General features: G+C 39.3%; 1 protein-coding gene across 8 annotated transcripts in view; it reads right to left on the bottom strand.

Annotated features, from left to right (window-relative positions):
* The window catches only part of PTPN13 (protein tyrosine phosphatase non-receptor type 13), a 112,046-nt gene that overhangs the window by 45,724 nt on the left and 43,888 nt on the right, over nucleotides 1–22,434 (bottom strand). For 7 of the 8 annotated variants that reach the window (XM_030946870.1, XM_030946872.1, XM_030946871.1 and 4 more), the window contains exons 7-9: nucleotides 11,788–12,351; nucleotides 2,186–2,281; nucleotides 418–517 (exon numbers count right to left, since the gene is read on the bottom strand). In XM_030946870.1, the coding sequence (XP_030802730.1) occupies nucleotides 418–517; nucleotides 2,186–2,281; nucleotides 11,788–12,351 (760 nt within the window). The remainder of the gene's footprint in view (nucleotides 1–417; nucleotides 518–2,185; nucleotides 2,282–11,787; nucleotides 12,352–22,434) is intronic. The other variant, XM_030946876.1, reaches the window with a different exon arrangement.

Genomic DNA, 22,434 nt, shown 5'->3' with positions numbered 1-22,434 from the left:
AAGCATGCTTCCATTTTGTTATTAAATGAAAAAAAAACCCACAAATAAATCTGTATTAATATCAGTAATTTCAAAAACTTTGTTCTGGAAAAGTATGATTTAAAAATAATTAAATATTTCCAAGCAGAACATAGCCTCTGACCTTCTGACGGTTATAACAACCTGAGTTCAACCCAGTCTCCACTAAACATGGGAACTAAATGTGTGCACCCAACTTACCTCTACATTACAGTGCATCATGAGACTTTTACTTCAGAATGCAATATTTAATTCTGAAACGCTATTTTCATTCAAGTATTACATGCCTTGTTTTTATAGTCTTAACCAGAAGCAGGGATGGGAGTGAAAAACTTCACCTGCAGATTTAGAATACATTCTTTGATAAAGAAAAAGCCATATTGTTTTCAAAGGGTTTACCTTGTTCTCTGAGAATTAGGTTGACTTGATGTGGAGATATCATCAGCACCTGATAACACACCACTGGCATCATCTCTCTTGAAAACTTCATTTCTTCTCACTAGCAAACCAAAAGACAAATTAATACCTGACTGGGCAACAAAACACACACATTACAAAGAGTAATCCCATCTAAACCTCAAGGATTTATCAGTCATATGAGATTACTCAGAAGGAATCAAATTTATCTGTTCTGCACAATGGCACCACAGTATGAAACAAATTAACATTATGAAGTTGATTTCAGTTTTCAGAGCTACCTTACAGTTTTACCCCAACAAAAAATAGCTGATAGACCTTCGAAGAAGAATACTAAGGAAGGCCTAAAAGAAATCACAATAAAACTTCACAAAATTTCACAGACCCCTTCCCAAGGTAACATATCTTTTTTGTCAGCCATGAGTTGAGACAAACATGGCAGAGACATCATACAAAACTACTCCAGACCAGAAAGAGAGCAGCTAGTTAACTATGCATCCAGTACACAAAAAAAGGAGCTAAGAAGGCAGTATCTGAACTTCTAATCATTATCTTTGGAATCTGACTCCTCATTATAATTTATAGGGTTTTTTTTCCTTTTGGCAATACATTAACCTGTGATTCTCTTTGTAAAATTACAGCTTTTGCTGGGAGATCTTCCTGTGGCAGCACCTGAGATGCTACACTTCAAGCTTGATTTTGCACAGCACTTCACTTCCCCCTCTTACCGTACCCCCAGCAAACAGAGCTGGCAGGAGAGCTCCTGCAGAACACACTAAAGTCACATTGATTTAGAAATAGTTTTTTTATTTTACAGTCATTTCACTGAGCCCAGATTTACTTCTACTAGAAGGCAGCAGAAGGCAGCTCTATCTTGCCTGTAAAAACTTAGGAGTTGTTGACTTTGGACACATAAACAGTCTGTTCCAAATTGCAAGCAAGCAAAGGGAAATTAAAGGAGCCTCAAAATTTGTTACTGCTCCTCAGGCTTCTGGCTCAGTAAGCACAAGGACAGACAATGACAAAGGAGGTTGAGAGAGCAGTGAGTACATGGAGGCTGGGCTGGAATTCTGTGCATACTGAATACATATAGTGCAGCTACATTCCAGCTTCCTAACTATTGTTTTCTTTCCTAATTTTCACCAAATGATTTGTCTCCATATTTTATAATGATTCTGTAAAGATGATTCTTCCTGCCATACATCAGCAAATAATCTTTCCTATCATCTCCCGCTTTTTCAAGTGATTGATTTAATATAAACTACTTAAATTTATCTTACTAACAGCCTGTACTGTGTAGTACTTTAGCATTACACTGAAATCCTTGGCATATAAATTATAAACCACTTAACCCTCATAATAAATCCTACTGATATAATTATACTATGGAGGTCCCACATGAAGCTTTTGTAATTCACTGTTACTGTGCACTAACAACAACTCCATCACTTTTCTGCAGCATTTTCTGTTATTTAAAAAAGAACACTTCCAGTAAAAAGTTAATTATTTCCAGCTTTTCCTACCAAGTTCCCTCCCAGAGTGCCTCACGTCAAACTTATTTCTGAACAGACTGCACATTATGCTGATCTGTACATCATGTAATTTCATCATCTTAGAACTTTGTATCAGGACAATTATCAAGACTCCTACTAAAGGCTTTTGTGGTCTGGTTTTCATCTCGAACTTTTTTCTTTAGGTTTTTTTGTTTCTTTGGGTTTTTGGTTGGTTGGTTTCTAAACATAGGTCTTACCTTGCCTGAAATCTGGTTCTGAAGAAATAACAGATGGACTTTCACTTGAAGTACTATAAACATCACTGTGATAAGATTTGTACCTTCTCAAAGGCTCTGAAAGTTCAAACCAAGGTGTCAGAAGTAGAAAGCAACACTCATAATGTAAAAATCAAACACAAACATTTGACTTTTTAAAAAATATTTTCAAACCATTTAAAAATGCCTGTGGCTACGGAGCCTAAAAGCAAACACCCAGGGGATGCTGGGCAGTCCCATTCTGTTCCCATGGCCTGAGGGTTCTGTGGTCAGCCTGGCCGCTCCTGACTATCCCAATGCTGCCATCTCCTCTGAACCTCCCTCAACATCACTTCCAAGTTAAAACTGGTATTAAAAAAAACCCCATTGAGACCCGAGACAAAAACAGATCCCTCCTGCAAACAAACCAGGTGCAAACGTTTGGTGTGCACCTCTTGCATGTAAAAAGCAATCACCAGAACTCAGTGCCTGGCTCCTTTATGATGTAAAAAGAAAAATAACCAGAGAGATAAAGCAAGCGCTGGAAAATTATAATTCAGCTCATCTTTGACATCCACAAAATATGATTAACAATCAATTAGTAAGCCCCTAGAGGATATTTAATTAACCAGAACAGCTAAACTGATGTGATGAGAAATCAATACAGCAGTCTCAGTTCCTACTCTCAGGGGATTACATAAATAACATACAGGAGCAAAGGATTCCACAGAAGGGGGTATGTACTTGACATTTGCAACCATCTCCCAGAACTTTCCTAAGCACAAGCCAACAACCATACACAGAATGTGCATAAAAGCAGAACACACACACACACACAAAAAGAGTCTCTACATCTTGGGAATACCAATGCTTCACTGTCAAAATGAGACAAAAAACCTCAGGTACCCTCATCTGCAGAAGGCTGTTTCTGGTCTGACTATAGTTAATGTTTTTGAAAACAAAAGCAGTGATATAGAAAAAGCACATGTAACTGCTGTGAAAACAGGTGCCAGTCACTACAGCAAGGAACATGCAATGCAAGAATACAAAACGGGGAACACGTGAGCAGATGTTTCCTGGAGGCTGCAACAAGGAAATCAGAAGTTCCAAGTTTTCACACCCAGAAAACAAAATGTGGTGAAAAATTCCGAGAGACCAATAAACCTGCTGCATAACTTCTGTTAGGTCAGATGACAGGTTAGTCAACAATACTACTCCTACAGAATTCCTACAGAAGTAGGAAAAAATCCAAATAGGAAAGAAGCATGAAAAGAAGTAAGATAATGCAGTACTCTAAGAACTAAAGTTTGCTCATGTTCATTTTGGACAGTTTCCAAACCCTTCTTCTTTAAAAGCCTTTATTCCCCCCATTTTTACCCAGCTCACTTGAGCTGTGTAGGGAATCTTTAGGAAATCTGGGAAAGGTAAGCAAAGCTACAAATCAACTCATGAAACCAAGAGGTCTCACCAGCCCATCACAGCTGCACACTTTAGCAGGATAAAACCCAATTTATCCAAAGAACATGTTACCATTTTACCATTTAACTCTCAGAAAGGAACAGTATGGACCTACAGCAAGATGAAAAGAATCCACTGGGGCTGTGTGGGAGCAGCGAGGTTGCTTCAATCTTCCACAATGGCTACTTTCAACATTGTGGATTTTACAACTAAGAAATCTGCCCCCAGTCTAGCAATTACTTGTCTACCATGGGAAATAAAAACCAAATTCAGTGGGTAGCTTTTGGAGATGTGTTTTCAAAATACTCCTAGCCCTTAAGTGAGGCATCAATCCACACACAACACTGGAGCTACAGTACTGAAGTGTTTAACTAAAACCAGACCTCTTGTTTCCCAGTAGTTTTATTAGCTATAGCTTTTTCAAGTCTGCTGAACTGACTTTGAAGCAAGATGATGGAGAGGGAACAATAAAAAATGACGTGAGATTTTAAACAGACTTATTTTTTTCCACTTAGTCAGCAGCCAGGGCTTCTCAAATTGCACACAAATTATGGCTCCATTCTGGTTCTTTGAGACATTAAATTTTGAAAACACCAAACCCATGGTAAAACAGAAATACACAGTTAAACCACGAGACAAGTGTTTGTAGGTGGTGGCCTGCTAAGGGACTCTGCAGGGTGTTTGATTTCTCCTGATTCATCCTGTTAGCAGGGGCTGGTGCCATGCTGTAGGCCAAGAAGTCCATGAACCAAGAAACAAAAAGCAAAATTTCCACACACTGTTTATCTCAATGTTGTCACAGATCCTCACATAAGGCCCAACAAGGCTCAAACCTACTCACAAACAGAGCTGGAGACAGGACCACACTCCTGTCTTGCCACATCCTTCTCCCTAATGAAGACCACACAACTTAACCCAAGTACACAAGCAAATGTATTATTTTCATCTGCTGGAAGCATTCAACAACCTTTCCATGCTGGGCTATCAGGCAAAGTTTCAAGGCAATTAAGTAGCTACATCCTGAAATTTCATGTAAATCCTCTAGATTTATATCCATTTTGCTCAGTTTAGAGAAAACACATACAGATGTGGAACTGTTTGCTGCTGGGGCATCGTCCTTCCAGTTCTCTGCTGGCCTACACAAACATCTGTGTACATCTCCCCAGCACTGCACCCCCTCTTAACCCAGTGCCTTCCTTCCAGGGCAAAAACAGAATATGCACTGCAGACCTGCAAATACTCCATTAAAATGTAAATACTGAGACTATTCTATCTATAATGCTTGCATAGTCATCCAAATAATTTATGCTCTCTCCTCGGCAAGTTCTCCTCAATTCTAACGTATCATATTAGGATTTAACTTCAAAGAAGGCACTTGGATCATGTCCAAGCTAAGCTTCTAATTAAGAATTGCCTTCCAAAGGTCACAAAGTCCCAGTTCTGGGATCAAATTAAATTTTAGCTTTTCATACAGAAGTTCCAAAAGTAAGGACAAACTTCTAGACAAACTGTTTGGCTGGGAAGGAGCTGAAAAATGACAACAAAAGCTAAAGACTACAATAAAATAACTTCTCTCCCATAGTTACAATTTTCCCTGGGAATTGTGAATGGTCTTGGCTTGCTGTCTTAGTTTCTTGGGGTTTTTTTGGTTTGGTTGTTTTTTTTTTTTTTTTTCATTTTTGGTGACAGAAGAGAGACTTCAGAACTGATCTAACTTGTATAAACACCAAGCACATTGTAGCAAAAATAATGGCATCAGTTACCTTCCTTAACATTTCACTGTTTAGATTACATCTTTTACCAGAACACTTTAAACAGTTTCGTTCCTTAATAGAAAAAACCCATGAGTTTAGGCACTTTTTAAGAGTTTGTAACTAAAATGACTATATAGAATTTGTACTAATAAGTGAAATAAGCATTACAAGTTGGAGATTTGTGCTGCTTAGTGTTCCAGTGGTGCTTTTTCAAGTTCCCTATCAAAACCAGCAGAGCACAACCTCCCAGGCACATCATGCAGCATGAAATAACAAAACACTATTTACACAAGGCGAGACCCGCAAGCCCAGACAAGTCACTTACAGAGAGCCTCACCTCAGCCAACTTCAACAGAAATCAGAGAACCACATTCAGCTTGGAATTTCATTATCCTGAGCACCAGTCACATCAGATACCCAGGTTTTCAAATACACATCATTACAGAATTATTTCTGGCGGCACAGAGAAGGCGGCAGAATTAAACCGACGCTTTCATGACAGGGAGAGAGCTCTCGTTTGCCCTTTGAAGTTTGCTGGTGGGTGTCTACTACAGGAGGGTGGTACTATAATACCACTTAAAACACATTAGCTCTCCTTCAGGAGAAGCTGGGACTCACTTCTTTCCCATTAGTTAAATCAATAGATTAGATTCATATTTGCTTTTCTTTTTTTTCTTTTAATCTCAGAAAACTTGGACCATCTTATGCAAGTCAGTATAGGTTTAACAGGAAGGACATTGAGATCCAGTCAATTCCTGGTAGGGACCCACATGCAACAACTGACAAAGGAAGCTATCCCATTCAGACTTCCAGAGGAGCAGGCTCATTCTAACTAACTTGCAAGGTTTCCACCACTCACACTCCACATGAGAAAGCCGTACTGCACATGCAGTCCAAGTCACCAGCTATCCAGGCAACCCCCCAGGGAGCCCCATCTGGTGCAGAGGGCCTGGCAGGACCTAATGTACCTTAGATTAGATGTAATCTAATGTAGAAAAATGTAGCCTTGGAAAACTGCAGAGAACACACATCTCTAGTGCTAGGATGGAAAGGAAAACAGAGAGATTAACAATAACAGCGCCAGGGTCTGGTAGGAACTCAAGAGTCCTGTATTTAGAAAGACACCCCTGTTTTCTGGATCTGGATCATGCCATCTGGGATAAGGTATGTAAACTAACACAGGCCCAGATAGAGTTTGTCTAACAAAGTTGCTTGCCTGTTTTAATTTAAATGTTTTATCCAACGGAGAATGCAATGTATTGACCAGAAATTGACAATCTCAGCTGAAAGCTCGATAGATGAGATAAAGCAGATGCCATTCTGCTGTGCAATTATGCAGTTGTTAGAGCTGGTTTACTACCCAATGTTAAGCTGTGAAACTCAGCACAAAGTAATAGGTGCTGATGCCATAGTACTTGTATTTACAGATATCCCACAAATACCTTCTTCCTTGAAAAACCAGCATCTCTTGTCTCAGTAAAAGCAACAGCTGGAGTTCACTAACCAAAATAGCACCAGTCCATTATTCTACCTCTCAGATTCATCAAAATTATTTCTGAATATTGTTCTACTGGACAGACCAACCACATGAGAATCTATTTTGTCACAAATGAACTTAAATCACACTGCAGCACCACAGAGACATGTGCAAACTGCCCCTTCCTTTGCTTTCACATACAAACAGATGTGCCATTGTGCATGACTGGAATGGCCCACAGTGAACTCAGAAACCCAGAACACAGAATTCAAGAGAAAAAGGAAGTAGGTGCACTTCAATGATTTCATAGTGCTAAGTTTGTAAAGCAGCTATTCACTTTTTTCCCCCTAAATCCAATCCCCAACCTCTGGGGCTTAATCTGCTGGGATAAATTTGCTACCAACAGCTGCCTCACTACCTACAGAAATTTTCCCTTATTCCAAAACGCACCTTTAAACTAAGAGAGTTCCTAAAATCCAGGCATTTAAGAGTATCCTTAACTGTAACCTTTAACTGCAACCTTCCCAGCTAAACACAGGCTGTCATAACATGGAAATTTCATAAATGGGGTCCAAATGAGTCTTCAAGGTAGCTGATGAGAAGTTTCATGAGATAAACACATGGAAGAAGACTTAGGAGGAAAATACTCTTGTCTAGAAATATAGACTATTACTGCCTCTTCCTGCTGACTCCATGAAGCAAAAGCAATAATTGTACAAAAAACATAAAATCTGAGGACTTCATAATCTGAGTTTTTTGCTGGAAAAAAAATAAAGGTAGAAATAGAGAGGAATAAACACATCTTGTGGGTCTGGAATTCACATGGTTCCCAACTGCAAAAACATTTAGCAAAGGCTTGAGAATATTCCCAAGACACCCCCATTTCCCCACCCCTGGATTCAGCATTCCAGAACTTCAGCAAGATCAACTTTTTCAGTATCCTTCCATCTTTGCTTGCCCTGTCTGCTATTTCAACCCACAGCCAGCTATATTACTACCCTCACACCTGGTTTTGTCCTCCTGTATTCCACAAGGACATGGGCAAGCTTTATGCTCCTTCATGTATCCCACTTACAACATCCTCATAAACAACACTGCATTTTAAAAAATGTAAAAAAGGATACTCATTCACTCAAGTAACACATAAATCCTTTCACTTTGAATCATGCATTCACTCAAAACAAAGAGTGGGGGGAGGAGCTGCCTAAGCAAAAGGAGAGGTTCAGGCAAGGCTACCATTACCACCTCACAGCCTTGTGCCTTGCTACTGAGCCACTGGAAGGCAGGCCTAGGATAGGAAAACTTGAGTGTGTGCCCACTTCACAACTGTCAGGAGATACAATCAGTTTGGTGGGAGAGAAGGCCAAAAAAAACCTGGAGCATGGGAGAACAGACGACACCTTCACTCTGGAGCTGCAACGCAAGCTTGCAAAATGTAAAAGATTGTTATTTTCTCTCTGAAAGAAATGGGACACTATCAACAAGTGCCAGGCAACAATTTCTAAGTTTCAAAAGAACACCAAAACCAAAACCTACTCTCTGGGTACAGGTAAGATGTTTGGGTTTAACACCTAGCAGCTTCTTAACTCTAATAAATTCTAAGGTCACAAAACCTCCATAACAAAACAAGAATGAAGAAAAGGGCAAAGATGAAGAACTTACTGTCTTGGTAAAATTAACACATACTTTTGGAGTGTCTTATTAGTGATCAGAATTGGCTACACCATAAGTCAAATAGCAGACTCTTCTCCTTGCCCCCATCTGGCTAAATGGCACCTAATCATAAACAATCATCTTCAGTATAGAAGAGATAAACAACCTCAACCCTGAAACTCTACAGCAGACTAACATAAACCAGCAAGTTCAAGAGCAAGGCAGTCACAAGGACATGGTCCTTTGAAGCCTTTTGAGGCTAAATCTGAGATGTTCTAACAGTATATTACAGTGCAATTTAGATGGTCTGCAGCTCACTACAAAGTACCACAGCACAGCTGTAATTAAAGCTCTGTCATTCTTTCCACTATAAACTCTGCTTTTCATGAGTTTATAATTTAGATTGTAAAAATCTGTTCTGAGTGAAAGCTTGGCAAACCAGAGCCTGTGCAGAAGAACATTTTCTTTTTCCAAGGCAGTCAGCTCCTTAAGGTTTTATGAATAACAAAAGAGTTTTCCAGCTTAACCCAAAGTAAGTTAAAGAAAAATAAGCCATATGTCACTTAAATTCCTTTGTAGTTTGAGGAGGGAAGTTTTATCTCGCCAAGTTCAACTCACAGAGAGTCCAATGTCACTTCACAATTCAAAAATGGAAAAACAATGCATACAGCCAAAAGCAGAGGCTTAATACAATTTACACAGGCTTAGCTATAACCTAGACCTGGACTCAACTGAAGTGAAAATATCCCCAGACCTACCAAAGAGAAGGCAGATTGTGTCTCCTCTGTTAACCAACTATAACCCTGTTTCCCGTGACTTCTGGCCCATTCCTCCCCCTTCAAACTGAACTGAACTCTTATTCCAAAGTGCATGAACTTTTGAAGTAAGTTATTCTCCTTTATTTTTCACTCATGCCTCTCAGCTGCTCTGGTCAGAAGAGTAATTCCACACACACTTGACACTTGATAGTGTTGGATGTGGAAATATCTATCTACCCACTAAGTACTTCAAAATTACATACAACAGTAACACACAAAAACTCAAGACTGTATTTTTCATTTCTTTGACAGATGAAACTGGCAATAGACTTTTTACAAAAGATCTCAAAAGACATGTCTCGTGTAAAAAAATCTAAGATGAGGATCAGTATGGAACAAAAAAAGGAAAAGGGAAAGAAGTCTTAACAGACCCGCAGACTTTATGTATTAAGACTTTCGTGAATCTGCTTGCTAAGGCAGAATAGATATTTCCAGTCTGGCTTCCCAAGCCCTAAAAGACATAACAGCAACTAACTCCTATATGAAGAATCATTCATCACCCACATTACTAGAATACTCCTTTAAACTGGCTCATTAAAAACTAACATTCACAACTAGTTTCTGGTCCAAAAGATTTTCTTTAAGTAGTTAACTGACCAAAGAAATGGTACAATTAGGAGCCTAAAATATAGCAGTAAAGCACACACTCCCACCTTCAAGAGTGAAACATACCTTCCTTGAAAATAGAAAACTCCGAAACTCAGCTACCTGTTGAGAAAGTGTCTTTACTTTTTTCCTAGCAAGTAATTCAGAAGGATGGGCAGTGAGTCATTGGCTATTGCCCCAGTCTTCCCTGTACAAGTTTGTCACTCAGCCTCTGTGACTATTAAGGCTCAGTTCCCAGTTTACTTTGACTGCACTTTCACCCATTCTCCTTATGAATTGAGTAGTTTCACACATCTGACCAATCTCAGTTTGCAAGGCATGGGCATGTTTTGTTTTCTGCCATCTCCCAATCTGCCCGAATGAGAATGATAAACCCATTGCTCATCAATGGGTTTGGCCATGCTTTTGGTTTTGCTCTTATGCAACACAAACCTGCACAAAGCTGCACTCCTGAACAACAAGGCTATTGAGCTTTCCCAATGCTGGGAGTGGCCTCCTCTTAAACTCTGTCAGCTGCCTATCCCCAGCGATCCCAGCTGACTCATAAACTTGAGATGGACCCTGTTGATTTCAGACTCTTAAACCAAAAGCCAACCAAGCTTCCCTGGATCTCATCAGACACCCTGGTAGATAACAATAGATAATAAACTTTTATAGAGATAAACAATGGTAACCCCACAGTGCTGCTTTCATCTGTGTTCATTTCTTCAACGATAACGTGACCCTCATCCCCTCACTGGAAGATGTGGTCTGATAGCACAAGAGAACTCCAGCTGTACAGAAATCACAGCAGCTTTTTAACCTGCCTATGCCATTTCAGTAACACTCTTCCTTTCTGGAACAAAAGGCTCACATGCACAGGAGAGGATCAGCTTCCCGTGCTAATTGCAATACAAGCATCTCCCAAGATGGCTACAAAGGGCATGAGCAGGCATTTTCAGAAATTCAACCTTTACAAAAGGCTTTATCATCTCTCTTTAATATGGAGGTATTTACACCTCAGGCAGAAGAAGGAAGTCAAGGTAGGGTGTGTTTTCAGTTACTCCTGTCACACAACAGGCAGGCTAACTCACCAGTGAACTCTTTGAGTGCACCTGAGTAAATGCCTGAGCCAGCTCTGTACATACAGCTCTTGTAGCATACACCTTGGATGACCAAGTGATGCTCTCTGGCCCAGCACAAGCAGGATCCAGCTCTGCTCTCAGTTTCTATCCAACTGTCTCAAACTTACAGCCCCTGAAAATCACCCCACAAAACCAAAGAAAATAAAACATGCAGTTCCAGTTACAGGGCTCTGCATCAAGGTAATTTTATAACTTTCCCCACAATGATTACTAAGACTTGTTCTCCCCCATGCATTTTCTTAATGAACTGATGGAACTTGTGTGAAGTGTTCCCACTGAAGTGAAGATCTGAACACAAGGCCAAAAAAGATTCATATTTAAGGGATTAAGTCCAGAGTGATACAGCACAAAAACAGAGATCTAGAGATGAAATTCTGCCTTTCCTAAGGGGCATAAATCCATCTGTAATAGCTGGAGATGAGAATCTTCCTTTGAGAAAAATTGCTTGACAATTGGCTGTTACCAGCTTTTTAGTTTCTAATTGTAATTGATGAGCTTGATACTGGTTAGAGATCAACTATTCTGAGTGAGCAATCTGGACAACCAATTTATCTTCATTGACAACAGATTAATGACTTCACTTTATGTAAAAAAAAAGATGAAGCAAAGCCCTCAGCTGTTTCAAGAGCTGCTACAAGAGAACTCAAATTTACCATAATGAGAAATCTTTCTTTGGAATAGTGGAATACTGAGAAAATCAAAAAGCTTCACTAACCTTCTACATTCATAGCTTCCCTCAGAAGCTGCAACTTCTTCTGTCTCTCTCTTATCCTGTCAAAGGCACTTGATATTGCTGCAGAAGTTGATGTCTCAGGCATGTGGCGTGTTTGGTCCAGTTTTTGTGGTCCGAAGACGTCCAGTGCTATGCTCCCATCAGAGTACCTTGCTTCCTTGTTCCTGGCAGCAGTAGAAGTTCTTACTGTAAATGTTTCACACTGATGGCTGTTCCTGTGACGGCCTCCAGCATGGTCCCTCTCAGCTGCCTTGTCAGTAGTGCAAAGCAAATCTGTGGAAGAAGCCCATATTTTCCGTTTGGGAGGGACATCTGTGTGAAGGTGACCTTTTTTCTCAAGCTCACTGGTTTTACACCTATGAGGACAGAAAACATCTTCCTGACCCGAACTGTAATCTGCAGAAATGCCCTGGAAAAACTCTTCCTCTTCTCGTGTTCCTCTAATGGACAGAAATCCCATAGACTTGCTAAGTCCTTTGTTAAGGGTGGTCTGTTGAGAGAAGTGAGCTCTGTGTCCATCAGGCACATCAACCGTCAGTGTTTTTCCTGGAATGAGGAGACATTTCATACATGTAATTTTCTATCTAATACACAGGAGTCCCACACAAATTAGTCAAGGTGTATGATGAACACACGTTTGGGCACAGGTTTTACCACACAAAGCATTGAGAAGGCTGCTCCAAGGACTCCCTCAGACAACGAAGACAGAAATACAACAGCTTCATACATGATGACCATTCTATTTCTTTTATTTCTAAAAAGCTCAAGAAAAAAAATAAGGCCTACTATAATTCTGTGTTAACAGTAAAAACCCCCAAACTATCACATACTTGCTGAAAGTTGTTTCCTCATTAGTTTCATTTTCAAAATAGCCTGGACTATCACCAAAAATACTACTTAATAATCAATCTGAAATCAGCCATTCCTCTCACACCCAAATACACCGCCTACAGGTTTTAATAACAAGTCCAGGTTTGTTCTACAGATTTACAGATGCCCTGCAATAGAGTCAGCAGTAAGAAAAGAATGACTGTGTACTTAGGAATTATAAAAATCCTGGATCTTCCTCTAATGACTAATTTTGGGGACTACAGTATCTCCTGGTAAAGAATACTCTGAAACCAACAAAGCTTCCAAGGTTAAAATGATTCTATGAGTCTGTACCCTTTGAGTTTCACTAATACATAGATCTGCCAATACTTAGGAAGTTTCTCTTCTGCCTCTCCCTTCTCATGAAATTACTTCCAGAATAAAAGAAATTGCCAGAGGTGGAACCATATCAATGAAATATGTGGTCTCTGAAAAATATCATATCATGGTGAGCCAGATGGAGTCAGCATGGCATGTGACTGGTGCCTTCCTTAGAGCTAGCTCCATCTTTATGGTGATATTCCCATGTACCTTCTTTAAGAAGGAGCAGCCTTGAAGATTTCACTGCAAAAGCAAGCAGTCATGAGTTCAAAGTAATCCCTGTGCTGTATTTACTACTCTTAAAGAATGCTACACAGTCCTGCCTGCATCGATTGAAATTAACTGCCCCACTTGCACAGCAGGCTCCTGATGATCTTTATCTAGAGTGTTATCCTTCCAAACAGAATTTCACAGAACGCTTTAGGGATGCTTGGAAATGTAGTCACTAATGCTTTAAAAGCTTATGGCTTTTAAATGTGTAAACACCTTTCAACTCTGATATACTTCTTCAAGAAGGGCTGTGCTTTTAGTTTGTAGTTTTTATTTAACTAACAATCAAAACCAGCAAGACTCAAGCCAAATGCAACCAAGTAGCCCCTTGCTTCCTACCACCATGCAAACACATGATGATAAAATGTTAGGGTTTGGATTGTCTAAAGGTGTCTTGTAAGAAATCACACAATTCCCACATGCTCTAGCCAAGAAAATAAAAAACACTTTTGCCAGTGAGAACACTAATCTTCTAAAAGGATCTGATGCCTCATTTTGTATTTTACAAAGATAGCTTTAATATTAAACTAAACATAATTATCTTTGTGGTCAAGTAAATATTGCATTATTACCTTATTCTCAGACTACACATCATCCTAAGGCTGGTGAACTACGTATAATTCACACACAAAAAAGCCTTTTAAAAATAAGTGTTCATTGTGAAGTTCCCACTACCCATCTAAAGCAGTGGGATGACACCCACTCTGCAAACATGTACTTCACATTCATGTACATGCACCAAGGACAAACATTCCTGAACCGGATTTTAACTCAGTCATTTGCGAGACAAAAAACTAAACACTGCAGTTGGCTCTTTAAGATGACCAACAGGAACACAAATCAAAAGGAGCTATGAAATCGTCCCCAGTAATGAGAGCTCCAGGATAATTTTAGTCTGGAAAAAACCAAAACAACCTCCTCTACACACTGTTAAAAAACCTCAAACACCCACTTCTTTAACACTGAAAGCATTTACATGCAGGGTCCTTACTGAACAAAACAAAGGCAAACAAAGCAAAAAAAAACCCAAGAGAAGCAGGCAGCTGCAACTCCCATACATCACCACAGCTATGCACACAGGATTACTTGCTACAGAATTGGTCATGACTCAGAAGTACATTCCTGCTTCAAAAGATCATTTAGGTCTCTGCACACTGATCCTGTTGCAGGATCACATGCAATGAAAAGAGTCACAAGGTACTTTCAGCATCTGTGGGTATCCTCACCACAGCACTGCAGAGACACAACCCTCTCTTGCTGTGGGCTGGTGAGAACTGCAGCTACAGTCCTGTCAGTGAAAGGGAGTGCTGGGGACAAGGAGCATCCTCTTCACCAAAGGAGCTTAAAAAACATCTCCCACACCATCTTTGTGCTTCCTGTGCACTTGGATATACCAGAAGCTATATCCTGTCTGCACAGAAGCACTGAAGACCCAAGCTCCTTTGCCTGAGCACACAAGAGATGCTCTCTACTCCCCATCCACTGGGCCTTCCCTAACAAGAGAAGTGAAGGCCATGAGCACTGTCCCATGGGCAGTGGCTAGGGAAGTGCTCATGGCTACAGCTTTGCCACTCAGCCAGCCAAGGGCATGATGAGGCAGGAGATGATGAGCTGTCCTGCCAGGAAGCTGCGCAGGAGGTGCTCCACTTCCACACTGCTCTTCACTCTACGGGTCTAACTCAGATCCCCACTGACTTCTGCAGTCAGCGAGAGATTTCTACATAGTATCAAAATGAATTTACAGCTGGCCTCAGTATTCCGGCTTGAGACTGCAAAATTCTCTTGGAAGGCTTTCATCTGTCCTTTATTACTCTTCTCATTCCCACTTCTGCTTTTCATCAGCCTTGCCAACTCTTCCCACCTCTGCAAAACCCATCCCTCTCTACGTGACATTATTTCAACAAGCTCTGCCCAAACTGACTGACAGTGCCAACACGAGCTGATTAAAAATCATCCTCAGAGAAGTGGAAAAAATGAGACTTTGGGGCAAGGAGTGCACAGCCTGGGTATCTTGAGAGGGCAAACTGAAACAAAGCAGTAATAGAGAACTTTCAGACCTGTACTTTATCCCAGCCAAAACTGCGTGCTGCTTTTAGTACCAGAGCGCCAAGGCCAAGGATCAAGGGCAAGACTTCTCAATACAGAAGTAACTCAAGTGCAAATACCAGTAGTAAAATTGGATTAGGCAACCAGCAATCAGACCAGGCCAATATTTCTGTTTTTAATAAGGTAAATATGTCCTCATCCCTTCTTCCTTTTTTGAAGTACTATTATCGACTTTTTTTATAAGTCACACGATCAACTGTTAAGGTATTTTCACTTTTTTAATCCTGGACTTCCTCCACTACTTCAGCACTACTTGAATCAAGAGTCTTAAACGACTGCAGGAAGTCTCTTTCAGCACAAGGCTCATGTATCCGGATTCCAAAAAACAGTACACCTCCAAAACAGAGCAGACTGGAATAATATTCCTCCTTAAACACGCGGATTTTCAGTTGAATGGCATGCTCAAGTCCAAATTCATAAGTCAATATGTGGTTTATTCTTCAGCTTTTTCCCCCCCAGCTTTTATAATGAAATGTGTGGAAAAATGAAGGAAAGCACCACCATCAAAAATCTATATATAAGGAATAAATATCTAACTAATGATCAAAAGGAACCTGCATAAGGGAACTTTTATGTCTTTATAATGCAAGACTCATTCTACGACCTTCCCCTTTAAAAAAAAAAAAGTTTGTATTTGTAGGGAAAACTCTGGAGACCTATCCCAAGTATCTTGGCTCAACTGGAGACATTAATTACACCACCTGAGACCACACAGAGCTACTCCAGGCTTCAGCTACCCAGGTGTGTAACAGGACAGAGCAGTGCCTCCCTGTATGTCAGTGAGGGTGACAGAACAAGCCATTGGCAATTAAGATGCTGCAGCATGTAAGCAACTTCAAAAAGAATTCTTTCCCCTTCCCCAGTTACTTCTCTGTTGCACTAAACTCTCCTCCTTGCCCATCTGAAGAGTGTATGGATTCTTGATTCCTCATATCGCCCTCGGGTGTTTATCCTCCACTTGATGTTACATTAAGTGCAATTATTTATAATTACTGTAAATAATTCAAATGCAATTACAGTAACTGTATGATTCCAGTGTATAATATATAGTGAGGGAATATATACAATAAAAATAGCAATTAATCACCAGGAGTTCACGATTAAATTCCCTTGTGGTGCTAAAATGAAACTCTAGTTTTCCACACACACCTTCAACTGCCAGATGTTACATTTGCTAAATGACCATAGACCTGCTTCCCTCTTCCTTTGGTGTTTCCAGCTGTGAATGCAACTACACCCTTTCACACCAGTGTCGTTCACAGACCATCTTTCTCTCAGGCTGACAGTAATCTGGTTGATCTTCCTCTGAGAGAGAGCTGTTGTCTAACTAAATCCAGTCTGTCTGCCATTACTTGTGTACCAGCCTGATCATACAGGCAATTAATCCAATATTAAGTAAGCACAAACTATAACTGTTTTTGCTGCCTAAATTAAACTCAATTTTCTTTGTCTTTCTGCCTGCCCCTTCCTTTATTTTGTGAAAAACAGAACACCTTTTTCAACTCTGTTATGGATTTTGACTTGTGGATGTACATAGATGCACACATATGGGAGTGAGGGGTGGTTGGGAAGAGGGGCTGGAGGGAGCAGGGAAAGACTGCCCACATGTGCATGAGAACACACCATCTCTGCCAGATTGCAAGGCCTCAAGAGAGGAAATTATTATACAGGAGTTTAAAAAACATCTCCCACGCCATCTTTGTGCAGAAAACAAAGCAATAGGAAAAACCTCTTTCTCCCCAGACAATGTGGTTAGTTTCTAAAATATGAGTGGGTAGCTGATGGAGGAGTTGGGTTTGCAATCCCTTTGGGGCAGGCTAAAAGCCAAACAGAAGACAACAGAGCCAGATGTGGCCTGTGGGTTGACTGCTAGGAATGGCACCCCCTCTTTTCCTTTCTAAATTGTTGAGAAAAATCCAAGTTTCAGACGGAAATACTCCTAAACAATGTATTCTCTGTGAAGGAAGAACTGAACTGGACACAAGGACTGCTGGAAGCACTATATGTAATGGCCAAATTATCAATCCTGTACAAAAATTTGCATTCTGCTTTGGACTGACAGCTCTTCTATCAAAAAACACCAAACAGCTCAAAAAAACAGGCAACTTGTTCAGAACAGGGGTAGTGAGCCTTGCCAAGCAGCACTTAATATTTCATAAATGCAACATTTTACCTCTTCCCTTCCGAGGCACCTCTGCAAGAAAAGGCAACCATTGCTCTTCCCCACTCAGCTTTATGGGTCAGGGTTTTGTGGTACATTTCTCAACCAAGTAGGCAAAAAATCCACCTAGCTACTCCCCTCCTGGATTTTTGTGTATCCCAGGAGAAGCTCGGTGATACAGCTGCTTTTCTGCACAGAGACAGCATTTGGCATCTCTAGATTGGTTTCCTCACTGATCTCTGTGTCCATTCTTGTTTTATCTTCAGAGTTCTGAGTTTGTCCTCACCACTGCTCTGGAAACATTTCCAATAGCACCAGGCTGGAAGCTCCCTATACCTGGACAAATTATACCTAAATTTAAAAGATCTCCACCAATGCCAACCACCACTACTACTAGATGCAAACAGAAACACTTATTGGAAGAAAACAGGCATGGCTTTTGGAGTGAAAAAGAATAAAATCTTCTTTTTTTTTTTTTCTTTCAACAAGAAATCTTCATCTGACTTTCATTTGGTTTTGCTGAACTCTGGAAGTTATTCTCCACCTACTCAGTTCTTTTTTTCTGGAACTGAGGAGCCAGGGGAAATGAAAAGAAAAAAGTAAAAAAAGGATATTTAGCAGATTTGAAGATGACAGACTTTCAAGCAAATGGAAATGAGTTTGTGCTGCAGTTTTTGATAATTTAAGTCTGTGTGTTTGCATTTATCAAGATAAAGTTTAAGTTAATTCAGTTCACACATGGAGGTAATCCTATATACGTTAGGATGTGCAGTAATACTATAAAACATCTCTTTATAGAACAAAAGTGGTGTTTTCACCCAGATCAGGAACTAAAACATTAATGCACAGTCAACTTCCCTGGATCAAGAGAAAAAAGGGCAGATTTTCATTTAATTGAGTTTTATGTTGATATTATGGAAAGTGTTAAATAAACAGTAGAATGTTGTTAAAATTAAAAGCAGCTGCACTTAGCATTTTTCAGTTTACAACACTTACCATTTTTGTTACACCTGACAGTGCATACAGTCTAATTAAACAGGGAGTTGACCAACATCCACAATTTCAATCACTATTTCCAAATATTTCCTATTGTGTACAGTTAAGTTGAATCTAAATGATCTTTTAAATTAATTTCAAGCCTTGGTTCATGTGGCACATATTTTTGGCAGAGAAAAAGGTCAGAATGCAAGTGTGATATTATAATATATGAGTTGGACTTGTGACAGTATACCACATTGTAAAAGTCAAGTTAAAATCAGGGATCCTTATGGCAAGAAAGCCAAGACACCTGTTAGCTGCACCTCTTTAGAAGATGAAACATCTCTGGCAAAGGTCTGCCCTTGGTGGTGATGGATCATCAACTCAAATTGGAACTTTGCAAACAAACACACAAGGTGCAGGATTTCAGGTATTAGATGGCTGGGAAGCAGGTTTCCAGGCAAGTACAAGTTAGGGAGATTTCAACTGAGCATTAAATAGCCTACACATCCTTTTCAAAGATAAATTGTGGCAAAGAGTAACAGAGTGAATTAATTCCTGCTTTATGTTTGGAAGAGTTGGACAGTTATTTAATCTTTTGTCACACCAAAAGGACTTCATGAAGCCAATTAAGTAACTTTCACCTATAATTCTTGATGTAAGAACACTTTTAAGGTCTAAGGTGTTTTCAAGCACAAAAATTAAGTAACTTATTGGTTCAGATGACTCATGACAGGTCTTACTGCTTCTATTTCTGCTGGCTCAGTCAGTACCTAAACACTGTGTTCCAAATATCACTTGAGTAAAACCAAACATTCTGTAATATTAATTTACAATAAATTACTTCTGCAGCCAACCCTGCTGTAAAACTCATTCACCAAGATAGCCACAGAAAGTGAGTCATGGAAGAGACAAAAAAAATTAAATTTAACCGGGGAGAATATTAACACAAAGCTGTTTATAAATGTAATAATTATCTTGAGGACATAAAGATGGAAATGAATAGCTGAAAATATCGAAGCTGATTACATAAGGTGAGCAAAATATTTGATTTAAACATGTGAGGTGAAAAAAATTTCAAAACATTTATCCTAAGTCAACAATAAAGTCCTGGCAATTATAACTGTGGATTAACACGGTATGGAAAACTGATCCTAATAATAATGAAATTCAAATAAAGGAAAAATCTTATCATTTTACAAAGACTGCAAGTATCTAAAGCTTTAGTTGGCTACTCTCCAATTAGAAGCACATCTCTCTTACTGAACCATCTCTTGTATTCATGAACTTAGCATGACTTAGCAGCACGATTTATTTTAAGTTACATGCTCCAAGTAACTTTACAATACTCTAAAGTTCACAATAAATGGCATTCCCCTTATACTGCTTTTTCTCCATATGACAGCTATTCTATTCAACATGAATTCTAAGATTTTCACAATTCGACAGATCTTCACCTCAGTGAGAATCAGAGTCCTCTGTCCTTTCCAGCAAAGATTGCTGCTCACTGTATTTACTTTACTTACAATACACTAGGGAAGTGACTAGGAAGGTTATACACGTTCTTATGTGCACCCACCTCACCTCCTCCAATCATCCCCATGCTAAACTTGACCCAAAATGTGTTCTCAGAGGCAGTTAAACCAGAGAAAAGGGTGAAAGATGACTCACAGAACTTTTAACTGATTAGAAAAATGAAGGCTCCAAATTGTAATTGTCTCTTAGTAGTTTACTGACCTATTAAATGTTTGCCAATTTGCAACTGGACTAAGAAGCATTTATTTCAACTATAAACAGCAGCAGAACAGCACTGTGACAAATCAGGGGAAAAGGGCTTTGTGCCTTCCTGAGCTGTTCTGGTTTTGTTGTTTTTTTTTTTTTTTTAATTGTAACATTTTTCTTAAACCTTCATCTGACCTTCTACTTGTGGCTCCTCAATCTCAATTTATGAGATTATGAGATTATATTTAATCAGCACTACATTCTATAGCTCACTTTCCCTGAAATTTACAGCTGTGCTCCCAGGGCAGCTGCTCTGTGCTGTTATTGACTGAATTTGCACCAGCAAGCCAGCACAGCGTTGCAGAAAAAGAAAAAACAAGCACTGAATTTCCCTGAATCAAATGCAAGCTGTTGCCCATTAGTATCAGACACCCATTTCACTGGGTCCTCACTAACTTCCAAACACATGACTCAGTGAACTTAACATCAGTGTAAAAACAGAACTGAAAACAGCAAGAACTGGTTTGGTTATTTGAGGGGTTCTGTTTTGTACATTACAATTCCCTGAGGTCTCAGCAAAACGAAGATCAAGCAATGAATGGATTAAAGATCAAAATAAAGAGAAGATGGTGCTATTAAGGCATACTAGGAAAACTGACTGATAACAGAAGCAGAATTGGGAAAGGTTTTGGAGAAGCTAAGAAGGTTGCAAAGCTTCTAAGGAAAAGGAGAAAAATTAGTTCCACAAATAAAGAACGTGATACAGAGAAATTGGAAATGCTAGAGTGGAAGCAGGTCAGGCAACACATAAAACAAATGAATGAGTGATTTCCATTTTTTTAAAAATGAAAATAGAGACTCAACTATCAGAAAACATGAAAAATATTTTCTGCTTCTAGGGATGGGGGAAGACAGAACCATAATACCAAAATATCATAAACCCTACAATGTATGTGAAAAGCAGTTGTGCTCATTGACAGTTCATCTTGAAAAGAATAGGAAAAAAATCAAGTATTCAAGAACATCTCATTAATAACTTGTACCTCTCAGACCAGGCTTGGAATTATGCAGACAATATAATGTTTGCACTGGAAGAGTGAAGCAGAAACATTTATTCCCTGGGCTGCCACACATTTTCTGTAACACTCCACACATGTAAGCACTTCCAATGAACTTCACAGGAACAGGTGTTAAGGGATGAAGACTATTCAGGCAACTTTGCAGTCTGGGGGTTGTCAGGTTCTCTCATTTCACAAATATTATTTGAGTAAAGATTCTATTAAATTAGAATTCTTCAGATAGTATGAAGTTCCCTAAAAAGAGAACTTTTCTTTCAGAAAATAATTTTGACCAAGATTGCTTAAAACTCTCTGTTAAACTTACTGGTTGATAGCAGCCGAGCCAAGTGGACTCAGTCTCCAAGAATAAGAGGAAAAAACATTCTACCCAAGACATTTTTTTAAAGTTAGAGAATACAAGAAAACCAGCAATTGGATCATCTAGTCTACTTCCTCTGAGTTAAAGACAGAGTCCTCAGAGGAGGTTTCAGACATTACATCTTATTCACCCTGGTGCTGACCCAGAAAGCCACGAAGATATTGGCTGAAGCTAATACAGCAATCTCCAAAATTTAGTAGAACCTAAAACAAAAGGTTTTTTGTTAAGATATAATGAAGACACTGGGGACAAGCATTACTTCAGGAGAAAGAAAAATCGGCTAAAAAGTTTAAATGAAGTTGGGGTAGGAAAACACATGTACAGAGAAACAAAACTCCTCAAACCACACACATTTAAGAAGAGTTAAAGATTTTCTAAGAAAATGAATAACAAAACAGCAGAAGACTGGTCAGTTGTATTAGAGAACAGAAGACTAGAAACAACAAAGAAAAGAATAATCATAGTTTGCTAATGCAGTGAGAATAGACTTTAAAGACAACCCTGCTATGTCCCCAGAATTTTACAAATATTCTGATCATTACCAAAACAGAGTTAACTATGGTTATGGAATAAAAAGTAGAATAGGGGATGGAACAAGGGTATAGGAATGAAAAAACTTGAGGTAGAGTAAGGCATTGTGCGTAAATAAAGTTCTTGAAAAATATACAGAATAGGGTAGTACTGGCAAAAGAACAAAGGTGTGTAAAGAAACAGTGATGTATATTGGACAACACTGGACACTGGGAAGCATAGAGTTAAAAAAT

The sequence above is a fragment of the Camarhynchus parvulus genome, chromosome 4 (genome assembly GCF_901933205.1).
Source record: "Camarhynchus parvulus chromosome 4, STF_HiC, whole genome shotgun sequence".
Classification (NCBI taxonomy): domain Eukaryota; kingdom Metazoa; phylum Chordata; class Aves; order Passeriformes; family Thraupidae; genus Camarhynchus; species Camarhynchus parvulus.
Note: the sequence above shows the minus strand (reverse complement) of the source record. Positions and strands in the feature narration are given on the sequence as shown.